This window comes from Melanerpes formicivorus, unplaced genomic scaffold (assembly GCF_026170545.1).
Source record: "Melanerpes formicivorus ecotype bairdi unplaced genomic scaffold, bMelFor1.0.p_v2 SCAF_1, whole genome shotgun sequence".
Lineage (NCBI taxonomy): Eukaryota > Metazoa > Chordata > Aves > Piciformes > Picidae > Melanerpes > Melanerpes formicivorus.
In genome coordinates, this window is record NW_027142353.1 from 68177408 (window position 1) to 68192836 (window position 15429).

Below are 15429 nucleotides of genomic sequence, written 5' to 3' on the forward strand. Positions count from 1 at the left end.
CCAGACCAGACCAGACCAGACCAGACCAGACCAGGTTGGAAAAGACCTTTGAGATAATCTCAACTAAACTATGGCACCAGACCATCTAGTTCCAAAACCCATGACATGGTGGGCAGGGACACCTTCCACTAGACCAGGTTGTTCAAAGTCCCATCCAGCCTGACCGTGAATACTTCCAGGGAGGAGGCATCTGCAACCTTTCAGGGCAACCTGCTCCAGTGTCATCACCTTCACAGGAAATCATTTCTTCCATACACAGAATACTCTGACCAAAAGTGAGCACTGAAGAGATTGCTGACCAAGTGAGGCAGGAGGCACTGAACAGCAAAATTCCATGGCAAGGCACTGAACAAGTGCAGAACAAATGTAAAGTCCATGTCGCCCAAAGAAGTTATGCCTTGAAGAAAAGAGCCCATGCATGAAACATTAAGTGGACTGAGTGTGGTGAGAGGTTCTGAAATGGTAATTTTAGTCTGGGTTCTCTGAAATAGATGTCATACCTACCACAGAAGTGTGACATAACTATCCCAAACTGCTTGTGAATGCTCTGCTGCACATTCTCATTGAAACTGAGCAGAACGCTCCAGCACCGTCTCAAATCCTACCAGCTCAAGTGCAACTCACATCCATGTGACACAGTGGTAGGCTAACACACTGCAGTGCAAAAGCAGTGTTAATACAGGCCAGAATGGTGTCAATAAGCACACATGAACACATGTTGTGCTAGATCTCTTGTGATGATGGATTTAAGCCTAGCTCTTCTGAGATAACATTAACCATACATAACATTTTAATGCAAAAGAGTTCTTTTTGAAAGTGTTATCAGAAGCATCTCAAGATACCATCATCCATTTCTGCTACTCCATATATATAGATTATTAAGTGACTGAGATCTGGTGGAGTCTTCCTAAAACAGGCACAGCAGGTGGTGCCACCTGTGCCAGTCCAATGCCAGCCAAAACAAAGCTCTGCACAGTACTCCTCTGGAAAAAAATAAATGCCCTGATCACATGAATGATGGAGGATAAATCATGCCAGTGGACAGGAGCAGCTCTTCCTGGGTGCAGCAACTGTGACCAATCTCTCATTACCCTGAGCCCATAAAGCAAATGAATGGAGGAGCGAGCCCAGCGTGCCAGAGCCGCGCAGCTGCACGTGTGCCGGGGCTGTGCCCTGCCGAAGCAGCACATTCCAGGTGCTTGATTTCGGGGGGAGTCACAAGTGGGCTCAGCCCTCAAGCTCATCACATAGTTAACCAACTCCCTTGCTTGCTAGCCTGGTTTTTCCCACGCATTTTGTGTTACTCATTCACTAATCTGACAGACCAGAGAACTTCAGTCCCACCACCACCACCCCATCCTAAACTGAGAAAATCTGGTTTGGGGCTTGTCACATTGTCAAGAGAAGAAAAATGACTCATAGGCTACTTTCACACTTCCTGAGTACAGGATTTTTCCTCTTACTCTGCCTTTGCCAGAATTTGTCAATCTACCTTCTTCTGCACTTACTTTAATACAATATGAGATGCAATTATCTCCATAGTGTTTACAGCATCGATGCCTTGGGCCATGTTTGCACCTGCAGAAAAGCACAACGAAACACATATTGACTCAGAGCTGGTTTCAGCATCATACATTTTTCTCACCTAAAAATACATAAAGTGCTATTTTCTCACCACTCATTCCCCACATTACCCATTGGAGGGCACCCTGAACTTTTATGATGCCATAAAAGGCCAATAAAAACTAACAATACTTTAGTTGTACAGCAAGAAGTGTCTGCTCACTTACTTGGATTCAAACTCTTGCCATGCTACACACTGAACACAAAGTAAAAGAACAAATTTTCTGCTGTGGCCAACACAGAGAAGTGATGTGACCCTCCCAGTTTGGCTCTGTGCCCTGGTTCTGGAAGGATACTTGACCAAGAATCTATTACCTCTGTCCTTACATCTTTCTGGGTCAGTCAAGGTTAAAAGATTGTAGTCAAAGACCAGTGCTTCTTTGGGGGACCTGAAACTGAGCATCAACTTGATGTGTTCCTGTGTGACCTGTGCTAGATTTATGGTCCTGCTCTGGCAGTGGGGTTGGACTTGATGATCTTTGAAGGTCCCTTCCAACCCCTAACATCCTATGATCCTGTGATATCATTGTAAGGTTCACTGAAGGGCAATGCAGAACATACAAAAACGCAGAGATGCCCTGTGAGACTTCTGTCAATTAGAAGCCCTTCACTCTTGAGCTATTTCTTCTGCTGTGTAGGTTTTCCTGTGGCTCTTACTTCAGACTGAGAATTTGACTATAGGCATTTAAAAGAGACTGTCCTGGGCTTGGCTGCATGGATTGCACAGTTAGCCCTGCATTATACAGAATGGAAAGTAATGCCACAGCAGGCCTGAGCCTCCTGTTTTGCTAGAGTCAAGTATTTAAGTTTTAATGCAAAATAAATCATGCAATTTATATACTGCGCCAAATACCTTCGGAGTTTGGCCTTGTGTGCCATAAAGTCTAATGGCCATAAATCATCTGTGAGGTCAGTTTATGGAGCAGAAATTGTAATGAGAATGTGATCAGGTTACAGGCATTTAGACTCAATTAGATTAAAAAGAACCATATGGAAGTGAAACCTGTGAGAGCATTAGGACTGAAAACTGAAAGTTTTCTATGTGGCTGAGTCTAGAGTTTCAAAACCTTGAAGGAAAAATGCTCTTCTCCACCCACAGTCCCTCGGTCCTTGTATTTAATGAACAGTGGAAGGGCTAGGAGCTCTCTCTAGCAAACTGAGTAAGGGGCATTTAAGAAAAAACAGGTATAAACAACTCAGCTAAAAGAATCTGCATATGGCTGGAGCTGGGTTTGCTTGGAGGTCTTTTGCTGTCTCATACAGCCAGGCCTGAAGAGCCACTGCTGATTTCCTTCATACTTTTCAATTAAAACCCACAACAAATCATAGGAAGTCTCCATGGGATGTAGGTCACTCCATGTTTGTTCATTATTTGAGCAAGTAAGATGAGGCAATTCTCTGAGAACACAACACACTTAGAAGACCTATTTCTCTCTTGCATGCCAGCAGGTAAAGATCTCATCACAAAACTGCTCCTGGAGAGGTCAATGAAAGTGAAGATTCATAGTTGTGATATCTACAGACTCCTAGTCCACTGTTCATTCCATCTTCCCTGTAAATGAATGACTCGTGGGGTACCCAATGTGTCTAAAGCAGACAAATGGCACACAGCAGAAGTACACAACTGGAACATATTGGCCTGAAAAGCTTCTGATGTCGTACCTTAAAAGCAATACTAACGGACAGTGACCGGGATCCTGTGGGACAGGAGATCGAATCTCTAGATCTAAGCTTGTGCAAAACAGTTTGAGACTCACTATTTCAAATCTCCTGACAGTGGAGGAAGGCCTGGTGCTACCAATCCTGTTCTTAGGCACTGCTCCGTTATGCAATGCAGGGATGTAGGTCCCCAAGGAGATGATGCTGTGGTCACTTATGGTGACCTAGGTAAGGCGTGCTGCTGTGCAATTTCCCCTCAGCTTCACCACCCACAGCAGCAGAAGCACGCCGTGGAAACTGCAGAAAAAGCAACCACCCCCTCTGCCACTTAGACCTGGCTGAATTCATCCTCCCTTGTTAGACAACTGTGTGTTGCAAGTCACTGCTGTGAAAATGAAATGCAAACCACTAAACTCCAAAGGAAATCCCTTATAAAACATTGTCAAATACAAGGTAACAAAACAGCAGAATAAGCTACTGAAGAATGAAGCATTTGGGGTTGGTTTTCTTTGACTCACACTTTGTCCATAAGCTTTTTTATTAGAGTCAGTATGTTCAGGGACCGTGACACTTTTTCACAATGCTTTATCTTGGTGTCTACTTTTGAAAACACTGCTTCAGGTGAAAATGAGTGAGTAGGGATTTCCTCTTTGCCAACAATGAACCTGAAAGAACAATCACAAAACAGGACCAAAACAATAATTATATAAATAACTCAAAGACAAACATCAAGTCTCTAAGACAAACTTGCAGTGACACTGAGGTCTGCAAAAGACAATGCATACAGCTGCCAAACCTTGTATCTCCCTGAAAAGATCCCTCCACCAACATACATTTAAACTTCAGCACAAGCCCTGTGAGGAGAGGCTGAGGGAGCTGGGGTTGCTTAGCCTGGAGAAGAGGAGGCTCAGGGGAGACCTTATTGCTGTCTACAACTACATGAAGGGAGGTTGTAGCCAGGTGGGGGTTGGTCTCTTCTCCCAGGCAACCAGCACCAGAACAAGAGGACACAGTCTCAAGCTGCACCAGGGGAAGTTTAGGCTGGATGTTAAGAAGAAATTCTTCCCAGCAAGAGAGATTGGCCATTGGAATGTGCTGCCCAGGGAGGTGGTGGAGTCACCATCCCTGGAGGTGTTTAAGAAGAGCCTGGATGAGGCACTTGGTGCCATGGTTAAGTTGATCAGATGGTGTTGGGTGATAGGTTGGACTCAATGATCTCAAAGGTCTTCTCCAGCCTGCTTAATTCTGTGTTCTATATTCTGTGTAATGGTCACAACTGCTGCTGGGATGTTTTTTAACAACAGCATTACTGGGACAGTCTGTCTCCCATACAAAAGAAAAACACCAAATAAGAAAATCAAAAGGCACACAAGCTATCTCAGCTATTTCACAGCACAAAGAGGTTTCATAAAGGTTGATCACTGCTAGAATAGTTCTATAAAATATCTGTCTTATAAAATCTTCTAAATGTTTTTGCTCCCACCAAGAGCATCAACTTTGTTTTGCTTGGCTTCAGCCTTAGCCCTCTTTCTTCACCCAGAAGTTGATACTGTCAACACACCAGCTCATCTTAGATGGAGAGTTATTGTGTATTAAGTACAATGTAGGACATAATGGCAAGATGTCTCTTAACTCTTGGCACCAGAATCCAAGTTACAGTGAACTGTGGTAGCCTTGATGAAGGTATAGAAAGGCTGCTTTCCAGTATGCAACTGTGAACTGTTGAGTTCAGAACGCACCATTTCTGCACGTTGCTGCAGGAGTGTTTCTGGACTATAGACTACATTATTTAGCTATTTGCAACTGCTATCAAATTCCATGGCTGTGTCATAGCTGCAAACTCCATAAAATTTCTCACACTACTGACATCAAGTCTGTCTCTCTTAATAAACATAATAACATAATAATACACATAATAAACCAAACAGGTTGGAAGAGACCTTCAAGATCATCACATCCAACCCATCAACCAATCCAACCCACCTAAACAGCTAACCCATGGCACCAAGCACCCCATCAAGTCTCCTCCTGAACACCTCCAATGACAGCGACTCCACCACCTCCTTGGGCAGCCCATTCCAATGGGCAATCACTCTCTCTGTATAGAACTTCTTCCTAACATCCAACCTGAACCTCCCCTGGCGCAGCCTGAGACTGTGTCCTCTTGTTCTGGTGCTGGCTGCCTGGGAGAAGAGACCATCATCCGCCTGTCTACAACCTCCCTTCAGGTAGTTGTAGAGAGCAGTAAGGTCACCCCTGAGTCTCCTCTTCTCCAGGCTAAGCAGCCCCAGCTCCCTCAGTCTCTCCTCACAGGACTGTGTTCCAAACCCCTCACCAACTTTGTTGCCCTTCTCTGGACTCGTTCCAGCAAGTCAACCTCCTTCCTAAACTGAGGGGCCCAGAACTGGACACAGTACTCAAGGTGTGGCCTAACCAGTGCAGTGTACAGGGGCAGAATGACTTCCCTGCTCCTGCTGGCCACACTGTTCCTGATGCAGGCCAGGATGCCATTGGCCCTCTTGGCTGCCTGGGCACACTGAATTGAATTGACATCACCCATGCACCAGGCTGTCCCAAGTGATAGGCAGCAGAGTATGTAAGGGAAAGGTAAGAATAACCTGTCTTTGTATTGCTGACACAGAAGAAGAACTTGGTATAACTACCACAAATAAATGAGTAGCACTAGAGGGTCCCATTGCAGAGTAAATTCTAGGAGAGCCTGGACCACGATGGCAGACAAGCCTTAGTGGCATTTTGAGGACATCTCAAATGAACACACAACAAATCCCTGCTCTATTTGGGTACTGGTTACAGAACTCCTGGTGTTCATTAAACGTTGTGTAAATGCAGCAAATAAACTCCAAACCCCAGCAGTGCTCTGCTTCCAGGAGAATATCAGGAATCACAAATCCCAGTTTTAGAAAGAGAAAAGATTCCTGCCCCTTCAAAAGCCCTCAGCTGTATGTCTGCATTTCATTTAATCACAGCTCCCAATATAAAAACTTTCCTCCCTTGCCAGCACATTATGCCTTCCTCAAAATATTCTGGAAACCCCAAAAGCTGGACAAGTTTTACAACAGCATCGTTTTTCTAAGGAATACTTTTCTTTCCACACAATACAGCTACCACTGTGCACCATTCCTTACAGTCCTCACTGTATGCTACATACCCACAGAACATTCACTTACTTCAGTGCAGAGTATGTAAATCCTTTCAAGCCATCTTTGCACCTGAAAAACAAAACCAAGATTTCAGTCTACAATGGGCTGCTTTCAGTACAAAGTTTTACACATCAAACATTGCATAGCAGGACGAACATTAGCTTCTCATTAGTCTCAACCAACACATCTGTAACAACTCCCCGGCTGTTCCCAGCTTCACAGTTGTCATCACGACCTTGAGACATCTCTGAAACAGTGTGCAGCATACACAGTGCCAATGCTTCTCTCCTTTACCCAAAACAAGAGTGGAGAAATCTTTAAAGCATGGTGACAGACCACTGGAGTGAAAATGGAAGATTTCATTTGACAAAGAACTGTTGCTCTATGGAAAAGAAGTCCTGAAATAGATGTTACTGCAAGGAGGGCTGATTGAACACCCACCCTCCTGTGCAGGAATGGTTATTCTGACTTTGAGATTAATTGTTGCCCTTTGCACAGTGCTGATCTCTGCAGCTTGCTACCTGAAGAAGACTCAATCCAAAAGTCCTGGGTTTTCAATTGTATAGTGGTTGTGCTGATGCTGAGTTTGCCCGTCCCTGGGGGTGTTTAAGACCAGGCTGGATGAGGCTCTGGCCAGGCTGATCTAGTGTGGGGTGTCCCTGCCCATGGCAGGGGGGTTGGAACTAGATGATCCTTGTGGTCCCTTCCAACCCTGAATGATACTATGATACTATGATACTATGATATAGATCCTTCCTTACAGACTGTAGGGTTTCTTGTGTGAGCAATGACTGCACCCAGAATGGGCTGAGAAAGATTTAGGTTATTGACTTTCTTCTGCCTAGGATACAACAAAAGGAGCTGAAGCTCGCAGCCATTCTTGGAAAAACTTCTTAGTGCTGTGTTGGTAGCAAAGTAAAGAGCAGATTCTTGAGGGTTTCTCCCCTTCTTTTAAACAGAAATAAATGATGGTAAAAATGCATTCCTGGCACAATACAGAGAGCACAAACTGATACCTTACCAACACTAGCATTTCAGAACACAGCTACTCTAAGAGAAGGCAGGAGGGTGGTCACGACAGCTTCAGAAGTGGGAATGAGTGAACACAAATCTGCCTGCAGAGACTAATCATTTGAAACGACTGTACCTAAAATACTGGTCATGTATACATGATCTATAAGGTAAACACATAGAAATATAATTGCTCCCTGTATCTTTAATATAGCACTTTGTAACCAAAGATATGCAAACATTTCACTTCTTCTGACTGCTTTACCTATGGAATTCAGAAGCTGAAAATGATCAGAACACTTTTACAGAGAGATGGACTGAGAGACAGACTGAAACAACTGCTGAACGATGAACAAACGAAAGCAGCTTTGCTCAGAGATCACAGCCAATGCCTTGCAGAACTACAGAGCTCAAAATGCAGAGGGTTTAGACACATCTTATCCTCAGAACCATGATCTGGTACCACAAATCTGATTTTAAACCCACAGCTGACTACAGGTTAAGTGCCCTTTGAGTCAAGGGTGCTCAACACACCTGCAAGCTGCCAGCTCAAGGACAAGGCCTTCATTTCTACTGTTCCAGTAAATTGAAGCCATACACAAACAGGCATAGAAGAGTTCCTAGAATAATACTGAAACAGAAAAGTAATTACAGTATGAGGATAATGATGTTTTTGACTTAAACATTCCAATGCAACTGCACTTCCCCTTGCAAGAGTTCCTTGACTACACCACCAGATGTCCCTGCCCAACTAGTGCTGGAACAGACCTGACCGATGCCAGCTGACGACTCATTTGTTTTAAACCAGTCTCAAAGGACTTGTCATTCAAACATTTTCTTCACTAACCCTGAAGATCAGAAGACATTTGAATCACCAAAAGAGAATGCAGCACCCCAGCCCTCTCCTCATTACTCCAAGAGAAGTAAAGAAAGATTTTTACTGCCAGTTCTAATTGCATGATGGAAGTCAAGGCTAACCAATATTTTATTGGTCTTACTTTCCTGATGTTTATTATTCTGTATAGAGCTACAGCTATGAACCCTCTTGCAAAATGACAAGTTCAATGTGTAGTTCAGTAAGGAATAACACTAAAGATAAAATGCCATTTTTTCCTCTTAATTTCCTATTTTTTAAGTAAAAACTTAAACCAGTGCACAAGTGCAATTAAACTTCTCAAACAGACCTTTGTTCATGATGCTGGCTGTCTAGAATGTCTTGTGTAGAATCTACATGAAGCTTATAGAAAACCAACAGGTATATGGAAATACTGAGTGCTAAGGGTGTCCAAACCAGTAGCCCCAGAGGAAAACTACTGTTGATGAAGAGTAACTCACACTGTAATTTCCCCTCCCTCCAGGTGACAATTTTGCTCTTACAAACGAAGCAGCAAACCTGGAGATCTAATTTTTGCCTTTGCATGACAAATTCTGTATATTAAAGGTTTCAGAACACTGGCCTAGAGATTGAAGTTGTCTCATTTATTCACTCACCAGGTACACAACAATGCCAGCAAACAAAAAAACCCTCTTCACACTGACTTCAAACATTTTGGGCTTTGTTATGGTTTGGGTTTGGGTTTTTTTTGCAGGAGGGGGACAGGACAGAACATGACAACAAAACTCCGTGCACAGACATCACAAATTCAGTGACTGGCCTGGAGGGTAACTGCTGAGCCACAATGAGAGCTGCACATGGCCAGTTTCATGAACACCTGGCTGCTAATGACTGAACTAAGACTAACGATTTGCTTCATACAGCCACTAATTGGTAATAATAATGCCACCACTAATTGGTAATAATAACTTTTACTCAATGCTTCATTGCTCAAGGGGTGAAAAAGCCTGCACTCTGCTGCTGACCCCTGCCAGCCACTCAAGCTGCAAATGAATGCAGCCAAATGCCTGAAGTGCACCTAGCACCACAGATACTGCTGAGGCAGGCAAAACCTCTGTAGAGTATTATAAGCTTGTTTGCAGGGTATTATTCATCCTACAAAGTCTGAGACAACAGGTGAGCTGCATGCCATTAGAGCTACTCAGCACAGCTCAGCTCTGCTCCATTTCTGTCTGGATGCTTGCCTGTGTCACCTGCCTCAGGTGATCCTGTTTTGGCAGGGGGGGTGGACTTGATCTCTAGAGGGTCTTACCAACCCCTACCATTCTACCATTCCCACCACCCTGAGTGTCCCAGGGACTAGATCCTCAGCTGCAGGAGGCTGGCACTGGTTTTTCCCCAATGATTTAAAGGGCACCATAACCTGGTTACAGTTTCCCATCAGAGAAACATTTGTCACTGGTACAAAGCCAGTGGCAGCAGCAACTCAGTGAGCTGTGCCTCTCGGGCACCATATCAGATCACACAGCAGAGATACTCTGCTTCACTCCAGCTTGGCTTTGACCAGAGCCACGGTGGGAGCCAGAAGAATAAACACCAATAAATGTGGGTTCTCCAACTTCCCCTGCTAGGACAATTTTGGCATGTGAGCAGATTGGGTCCGTTTTAATTGTGCATATTTATAAAGCAAACTGAACCCATGGTCACACATGTTTACTATTTTCATGAGGAAAACAGCAAAAGTGGAATGCAGCCAAGCCTTGATACTCCCTAGACTTCCAACAGGACACAAACTATCTCTATTTATATTTCTGTATGGAAAGAGGTACTGTATATGAGTTTCCCCTACTCTCCATTTATCCTGTGGGAAGGAGAAGTTCCCACACTGAACTGTAAGGCTGGATGCCAGCAACCATATTTTGAGGGTTTTTTATTAGTATGTCTTCTCATAACTCTTCTAAAGATTGTCCATGACCATTCAATACATCCTGCACAGTTAAGTCATCTGAGGAAACAGGTCACTTTTCCCCCATGGAACTGGTAAAGAGAAAGCAGCTCTCAGCAAGAGCATATGCCATGTTTAACAACATCCCTATATGGCTTATGTTCTCCTTCAGGGTAAGATTACGTTAGAAACTCCTATATGCAGAGGTCTCATTATAGCCACGTGGAGAGGAAACACTACAAGTATAGGACATGGGTTGGCATACTGCTGCAGCACATCTGCCCACAAAGACCTGTCAGGGGAACACCACTTCTCCAAGTCAAGGTGTCTTGTTTTATAGAGAAAGTGGTGAAATGTGACTGCCTCTGAACACACCAGCTACATCTCTTGCTGCAGGAACTAAAAGCAATCTACAGTCCTTTGTGAGCTGTGCTGAACTCGAGAGGAGAATCCATTTTCTGTTCTAAGCTCCTCAGAGAGATTATTACACTGAAAAAGAAAACTCAACCCAAAGGAGTATCCATACTTCAAACTAAATTGTGGTCCCCTACCAGATGTGCAAACGTTTTTGCCCAGCCACCCATACTGAATCACACCTCTTACAAACACTGAACAATTATCACATCAAGGCACCTGGAAATTCAGAGAGCAAAAACAATCAGTTCCATGCACCATCTGCTGTGAGCTTTAACATCTCCCCCGATATAAAATCTAAGCCCTTTCTTTGTGCTATGCCTCCACATCCCAATCTTTCCTAGGTGGTGCAGAAGCAGGAATAAACATCCACTTTCTTCTCTTCCTCCACTTTGCCAGGATTAGGGTGGAAAAATCGATAGCAAGCCTTTTCTTTCCCTCCTCTCAACCAAGGCTCAGGAAGGAGACCGAACCACGTGGGACCACAGAACCACAGGAGAACCAGTGCCAGACGTTATGTGGTGGAAGACTGGAACAAGTTGCCCAGGGAGGCGGTGGAGGCCCCATTCCGGGAGGCATTCAAGGTCAGGATTGATGGGGCTCTGAGCAACCTGATGTAGTTGGGGATGCCCCTGCTTACTGAAGGGAGCTGGACTAGATGACATTTAAAGGTCTCTTCCAACCTAATGCATTCTGTGATTCTAAGATAACACCACCACACTTGGAGCTGCTTGCTCCAAGACTCAATGGAATCACAAGGCACAACTTGTGACTTGCAGAGGAAACCCAGAGGCAAATTGAATGGACAAAAAAAGGGATTTGTACCCAGATTCTCTCTCAACTGAACTTCCCCTTCTCAAGATTACACATTTATCTTCTTTCTACTTTTACTTGCAGGTCTTGCCTACTCAACCCAAGACTATGAAAGAAAAATTAAGGGATTATAACCAAAAAACTCTCACCTTGCATCCCAGAGAAAACACACATCTTGTAGAAGATGGGAAAAAGGAAGATTAAAAATAAGTGAAGTCTCAGCAGAGTTGCAGGGGAAACTCTTATAAAAATGATACCTCACACTATTAAACGTGCAATGCAGCTGGGATCAAAGTGCAATCAAGACTCTCATTGCTTATGTTTCCAAATTAGATTGACAGCTTCACTCTTGTGTGTTTAGATAAAATGTCCAAGGGTGTATCCATGGCATTTCTTCTAGCTGTGCCCTAAGTATAAAATGATCACAGAATCATTGAATCAATAGGGTTGGAAACGACCTCAGAGATCAGCAAGTCCAACCTCTCACCCAACACCTCAGGACTAACTAAACCATGGCTTCAAGTGTTACATCCAATCCCCTCTTGAACACCTCCAGGGACAGGGACTCCACCACCTCCCTGGGCAGCACATCCCAAGGGCCAATCTCTCTTTCTTGGAAGAACTTTCTCCTCACCTCCAGCCTAAAAAGGCTATGTTTTTGTAACTATTACATGCAGCAAATATAGAACTGTGCTTAAAAAAAAGTAAGAAGCAAATGGACAAAGAAAGAGCACACAGGGACAACACTTAAGGAAAAGGGTGAAAGAAGCACAGTAGAGGAGGTACATAGGAGGAAGCTCAGGGGAGACCTTATTGCTGTCTACAACTACATGAAGCGAGGTTGTAGACAAGTGGGGGTTGGTCTCTTCTCCCAGGCAACCAGCACCAGAACAACAGGACACAGTCTCAAGCTGTGCCAGGGGAAGTTTAGGCTGGAGGTTAGGAAGAAGTTCTTCATAGAAAGAGAGATTGGCCGTTGGAACGTGCTGCCCAGGGAGGTGGTGGAGTCACCATCACTGGAGGGGTTTAGGAAGAGACTGGCTGAGGCACTTGGTGCCATGGTTTAGTTGATTAGATGGTGCTGGGTGATAGGTTGGACTCGATCTCCAAAGTCTCTTCCAACCTGGCTAATTCTATCCTATCCTATCCTATCCTATCCTATCCTATCCTATCCTATCCTATCCTATCCTATCCTATCCTATCCTATCCTATCCTATCCTATCCTATCCTATCCCATCCCATCCCATCCCATTCCATTCCATTCCATTCCATTCCATTCCATTCCATTCCATTCTTCTTTTCTAAAGCTATACTGAATGCATCAATTACAATACTTGTAACTTGTAAAGGTTGAGCAGAGATGCTAAATGGTGTAGTCAACAGGGAATTGTCCTGTCAGGCTTTCATGGACATCCAGGGAATTACATTTTTGAAGGAAAATATCTGCAATTCTGGCAAGAATGTGACACTGCAATTGAAAAGCAAGCTGGTTTGACTGAAGTTAAATGGCAACAGTGGATTCAGGCTTGCAAAGCAAAGCTGTTACCTGCCAACATCTCACAGCTGATTGCTAACCAACTTTCACGTGTTATTACTGAATATGAAATCAGGTTTCCAGTGATGTTAATTATCCTGCTACTTACAACCTTCTCACTCCTTCAGAGATTAGTGTTTCTTGTAATGTGCATTTGTGTGTAAACAGAGTTTCTCCTAAAAGATATTGAAAACAAAGAAAACCAAAATCTTTATCTATTTTAGGCCTTCCTTGGTTTTGGATAGCAACAATGCCATGCTGTGGGCTCAGACCCATCAACTGAGTCACTCAGCCATGTGCCCTTCTCAATGCCCCTACCTCACATAGCCAGTAGAAGCAGCCAACATCAATTAAAAGAGCTAATTGAGCCAGGAAGTTAAGGATTCATCTGCTCAGCTCAATTGGTTTGTCGAATCTTAGAAGGCAAAGTCATTTTGCCCCTACCCAATTTTAGCCTTTTTCTTACAAGGTTTTATTAAGAAAAAAACCCAACACCACCAAAACCATAAAAACAAATCAGGCAAAGAACAACAATAGGAAATGGTAAAGAGAAATCTCTGCAGCATGAAGATGGGAAGTGAAACTGCCTCTAGGGATGGGGAGACACAGAAAGGTAGCTAGACGTGCGCACAAACCCACGTCCACCTCCGCGGCAGAGGCTGCCCCGGTGCTGTTCCATTGTTGTTAGAACAATGAGAGCAGTCAGTCAGCCACCAAAGGGACAGGCTGTTAGGAGATTAAAAAGCAAATGATCTTGGATTCACGCTGGATTTGGCTCAGGTTAAACAACGGCGATGCCTGCGGCCATTCCGTCTTACCCGGAGACCTGGGCTAAATTTACCTACTGTCAAATTGTCCTCTGGCTTTTTCTGTTGGCTCTCTGCAACTGGAGAGACAACCAAAATACAAAAGGCAAAAATGAGAACAGAAAAAGAGAGGCTAAAGCTGATGGAACTGCATTTTTGCAAGCAGGACTAATGATATTTGCAGGTGATTCAGTATTTCAGTGAGCTAAACCTCTCCTCTGTGGATGGACTTAACACGTCCAAGTGCCGGGTTCTGCACACTGGCCACACCAACCCCATGCAGTGCTACAGGCTGGGGTCAAAGTGGCTGAGAGCAGCCAGGCAGAGAGGGACCTGGGGGTAGTGGTTGATGGTAGGCTGAACATGAGCCTGCAGTGTGCCCAGGCAGCCAAGAGGGCCAATGGCATCCTGGCCTGCATTAGGAACAGTGTGGCCAGCAGGAGCAGGGAGGTCATTGTGCCCCTGTACACTGCACTGGTTAGGCCACACCTCGAGTCCTGTGTCCAGTTCTGGGCCCCTCAGTTTAGGAAGGAGGTTGTCTTGCTGGAATGAGTCCAGAGAAGGGCAACAAAGTTGGTGAGGGGTTTGGAACACAATCCCTATGAGGAGAGGCTGAGGGAGCTGGGGTTGCTTAGCCTGGAGAAGAGGAGACTCAGGGGTGACCTTACTGCTCTCTACAACTACCTGAAGGGAGGTTGTAAACAGGCAGAGGTTGGTCTCTTCGCCCAGGCAGCCAGCACCAGAACAAGAGGACACAGTCTCAGGCTGTGCCAGCAGAGGTTTAGGCTGGATGTTAGGATGAAGTTCTATACAGAAAGAGTGATTGCCCATTGGAATGGGCTGCCCGGGGAGGTGGTGGAGTCACAATCACTGGAGGTGTTCAGAAGGAGACTTTGATGGGGTGCTTGGTGCCATGGGTTAGTTGTTTAGGTGGTGTTGGATTGGTTGATGGTTTGGATGTGATGATCTTGAAGGTCTCTTCCAACCTGGTCTGGTCTGGTCTATTCTACTCTATTCTATTCAATTCTATTCTATTCTATTCTATTCTATTCTATTCTATTCTATTCTATTCTATTCTATTCTAAGACTGATTAATTCAAGTCTCCAAGAGACATGGATACAAGATTTTCCTTCTGCAAACGATCCCGTAATTGGATTTGAAGGAAATGTGTGGCTGTTTGCTTTGCTTCAATATGGGGAAAATGTGATTATCAGGACATGATCCATTTATATGTTTGCATTAAATTACCTCTATCTCTGACATTTAATAGAAATGACTTATGTGATCAGAATAACTTTGTAATAAAATGTAAAGCTGTGAAAAGATTGAAAAGAAATTAAGAATTATTCTGAATATGTCCAGACCACTGCTAGGTTAGGTTAGAGAGCAAAGACAACGATGAAGATTAACTAGCTATTTGTAATGACTTAGAATAGAATAGAATGAACCAGGTTGGAAAAGACCTTGGAGATCATCGAGTCCAACCTATCACCCAGCAGCATCTGATCAACTAAACCATGGCACCCAGTGCCTCATCCAGGCTCTTCCTAAACACCTCCAGTGATGGTGACTCCACCACCTCCCTGGGCAGCACATTCCAATGGCCAATCTCTCTTTCTGGGAAGAA

At 44.2% G+C, this 15429-nt stretch overlaps 1 protein-coding gene across 3 annotated transcripts in view; it reads right to left on the minus strand.

Moving 5' to 3' along the window:
- TMEM135 (transmembrane protein 135) overlaps positions 1–15429 on the minus strand; it is a 190664-nt gene that overhangs the window by 18263 nt on the left and 156972 nt on the right. For all 3 annotated transcript variants that reach the window (XM_068145853.1, XM_068145875.1, XM_068145864.1), the window contains exons 7-9: positions 6471–6512; positions 3801–3947; positions 1509–1578 (exon numbers count right to left, since the gene is read on the minus strand). In XM_068145853.1, coding sequence (XP_068001954.1) covers positions 1509–1578; positions 3801–3947; positions 6471–6512 — 259 coding nt within the window. The remainder of the gene's footprint in view (positions 1–1508; positions 1579–3800; positions 3948–6470; positions 6513–15429) is intronic.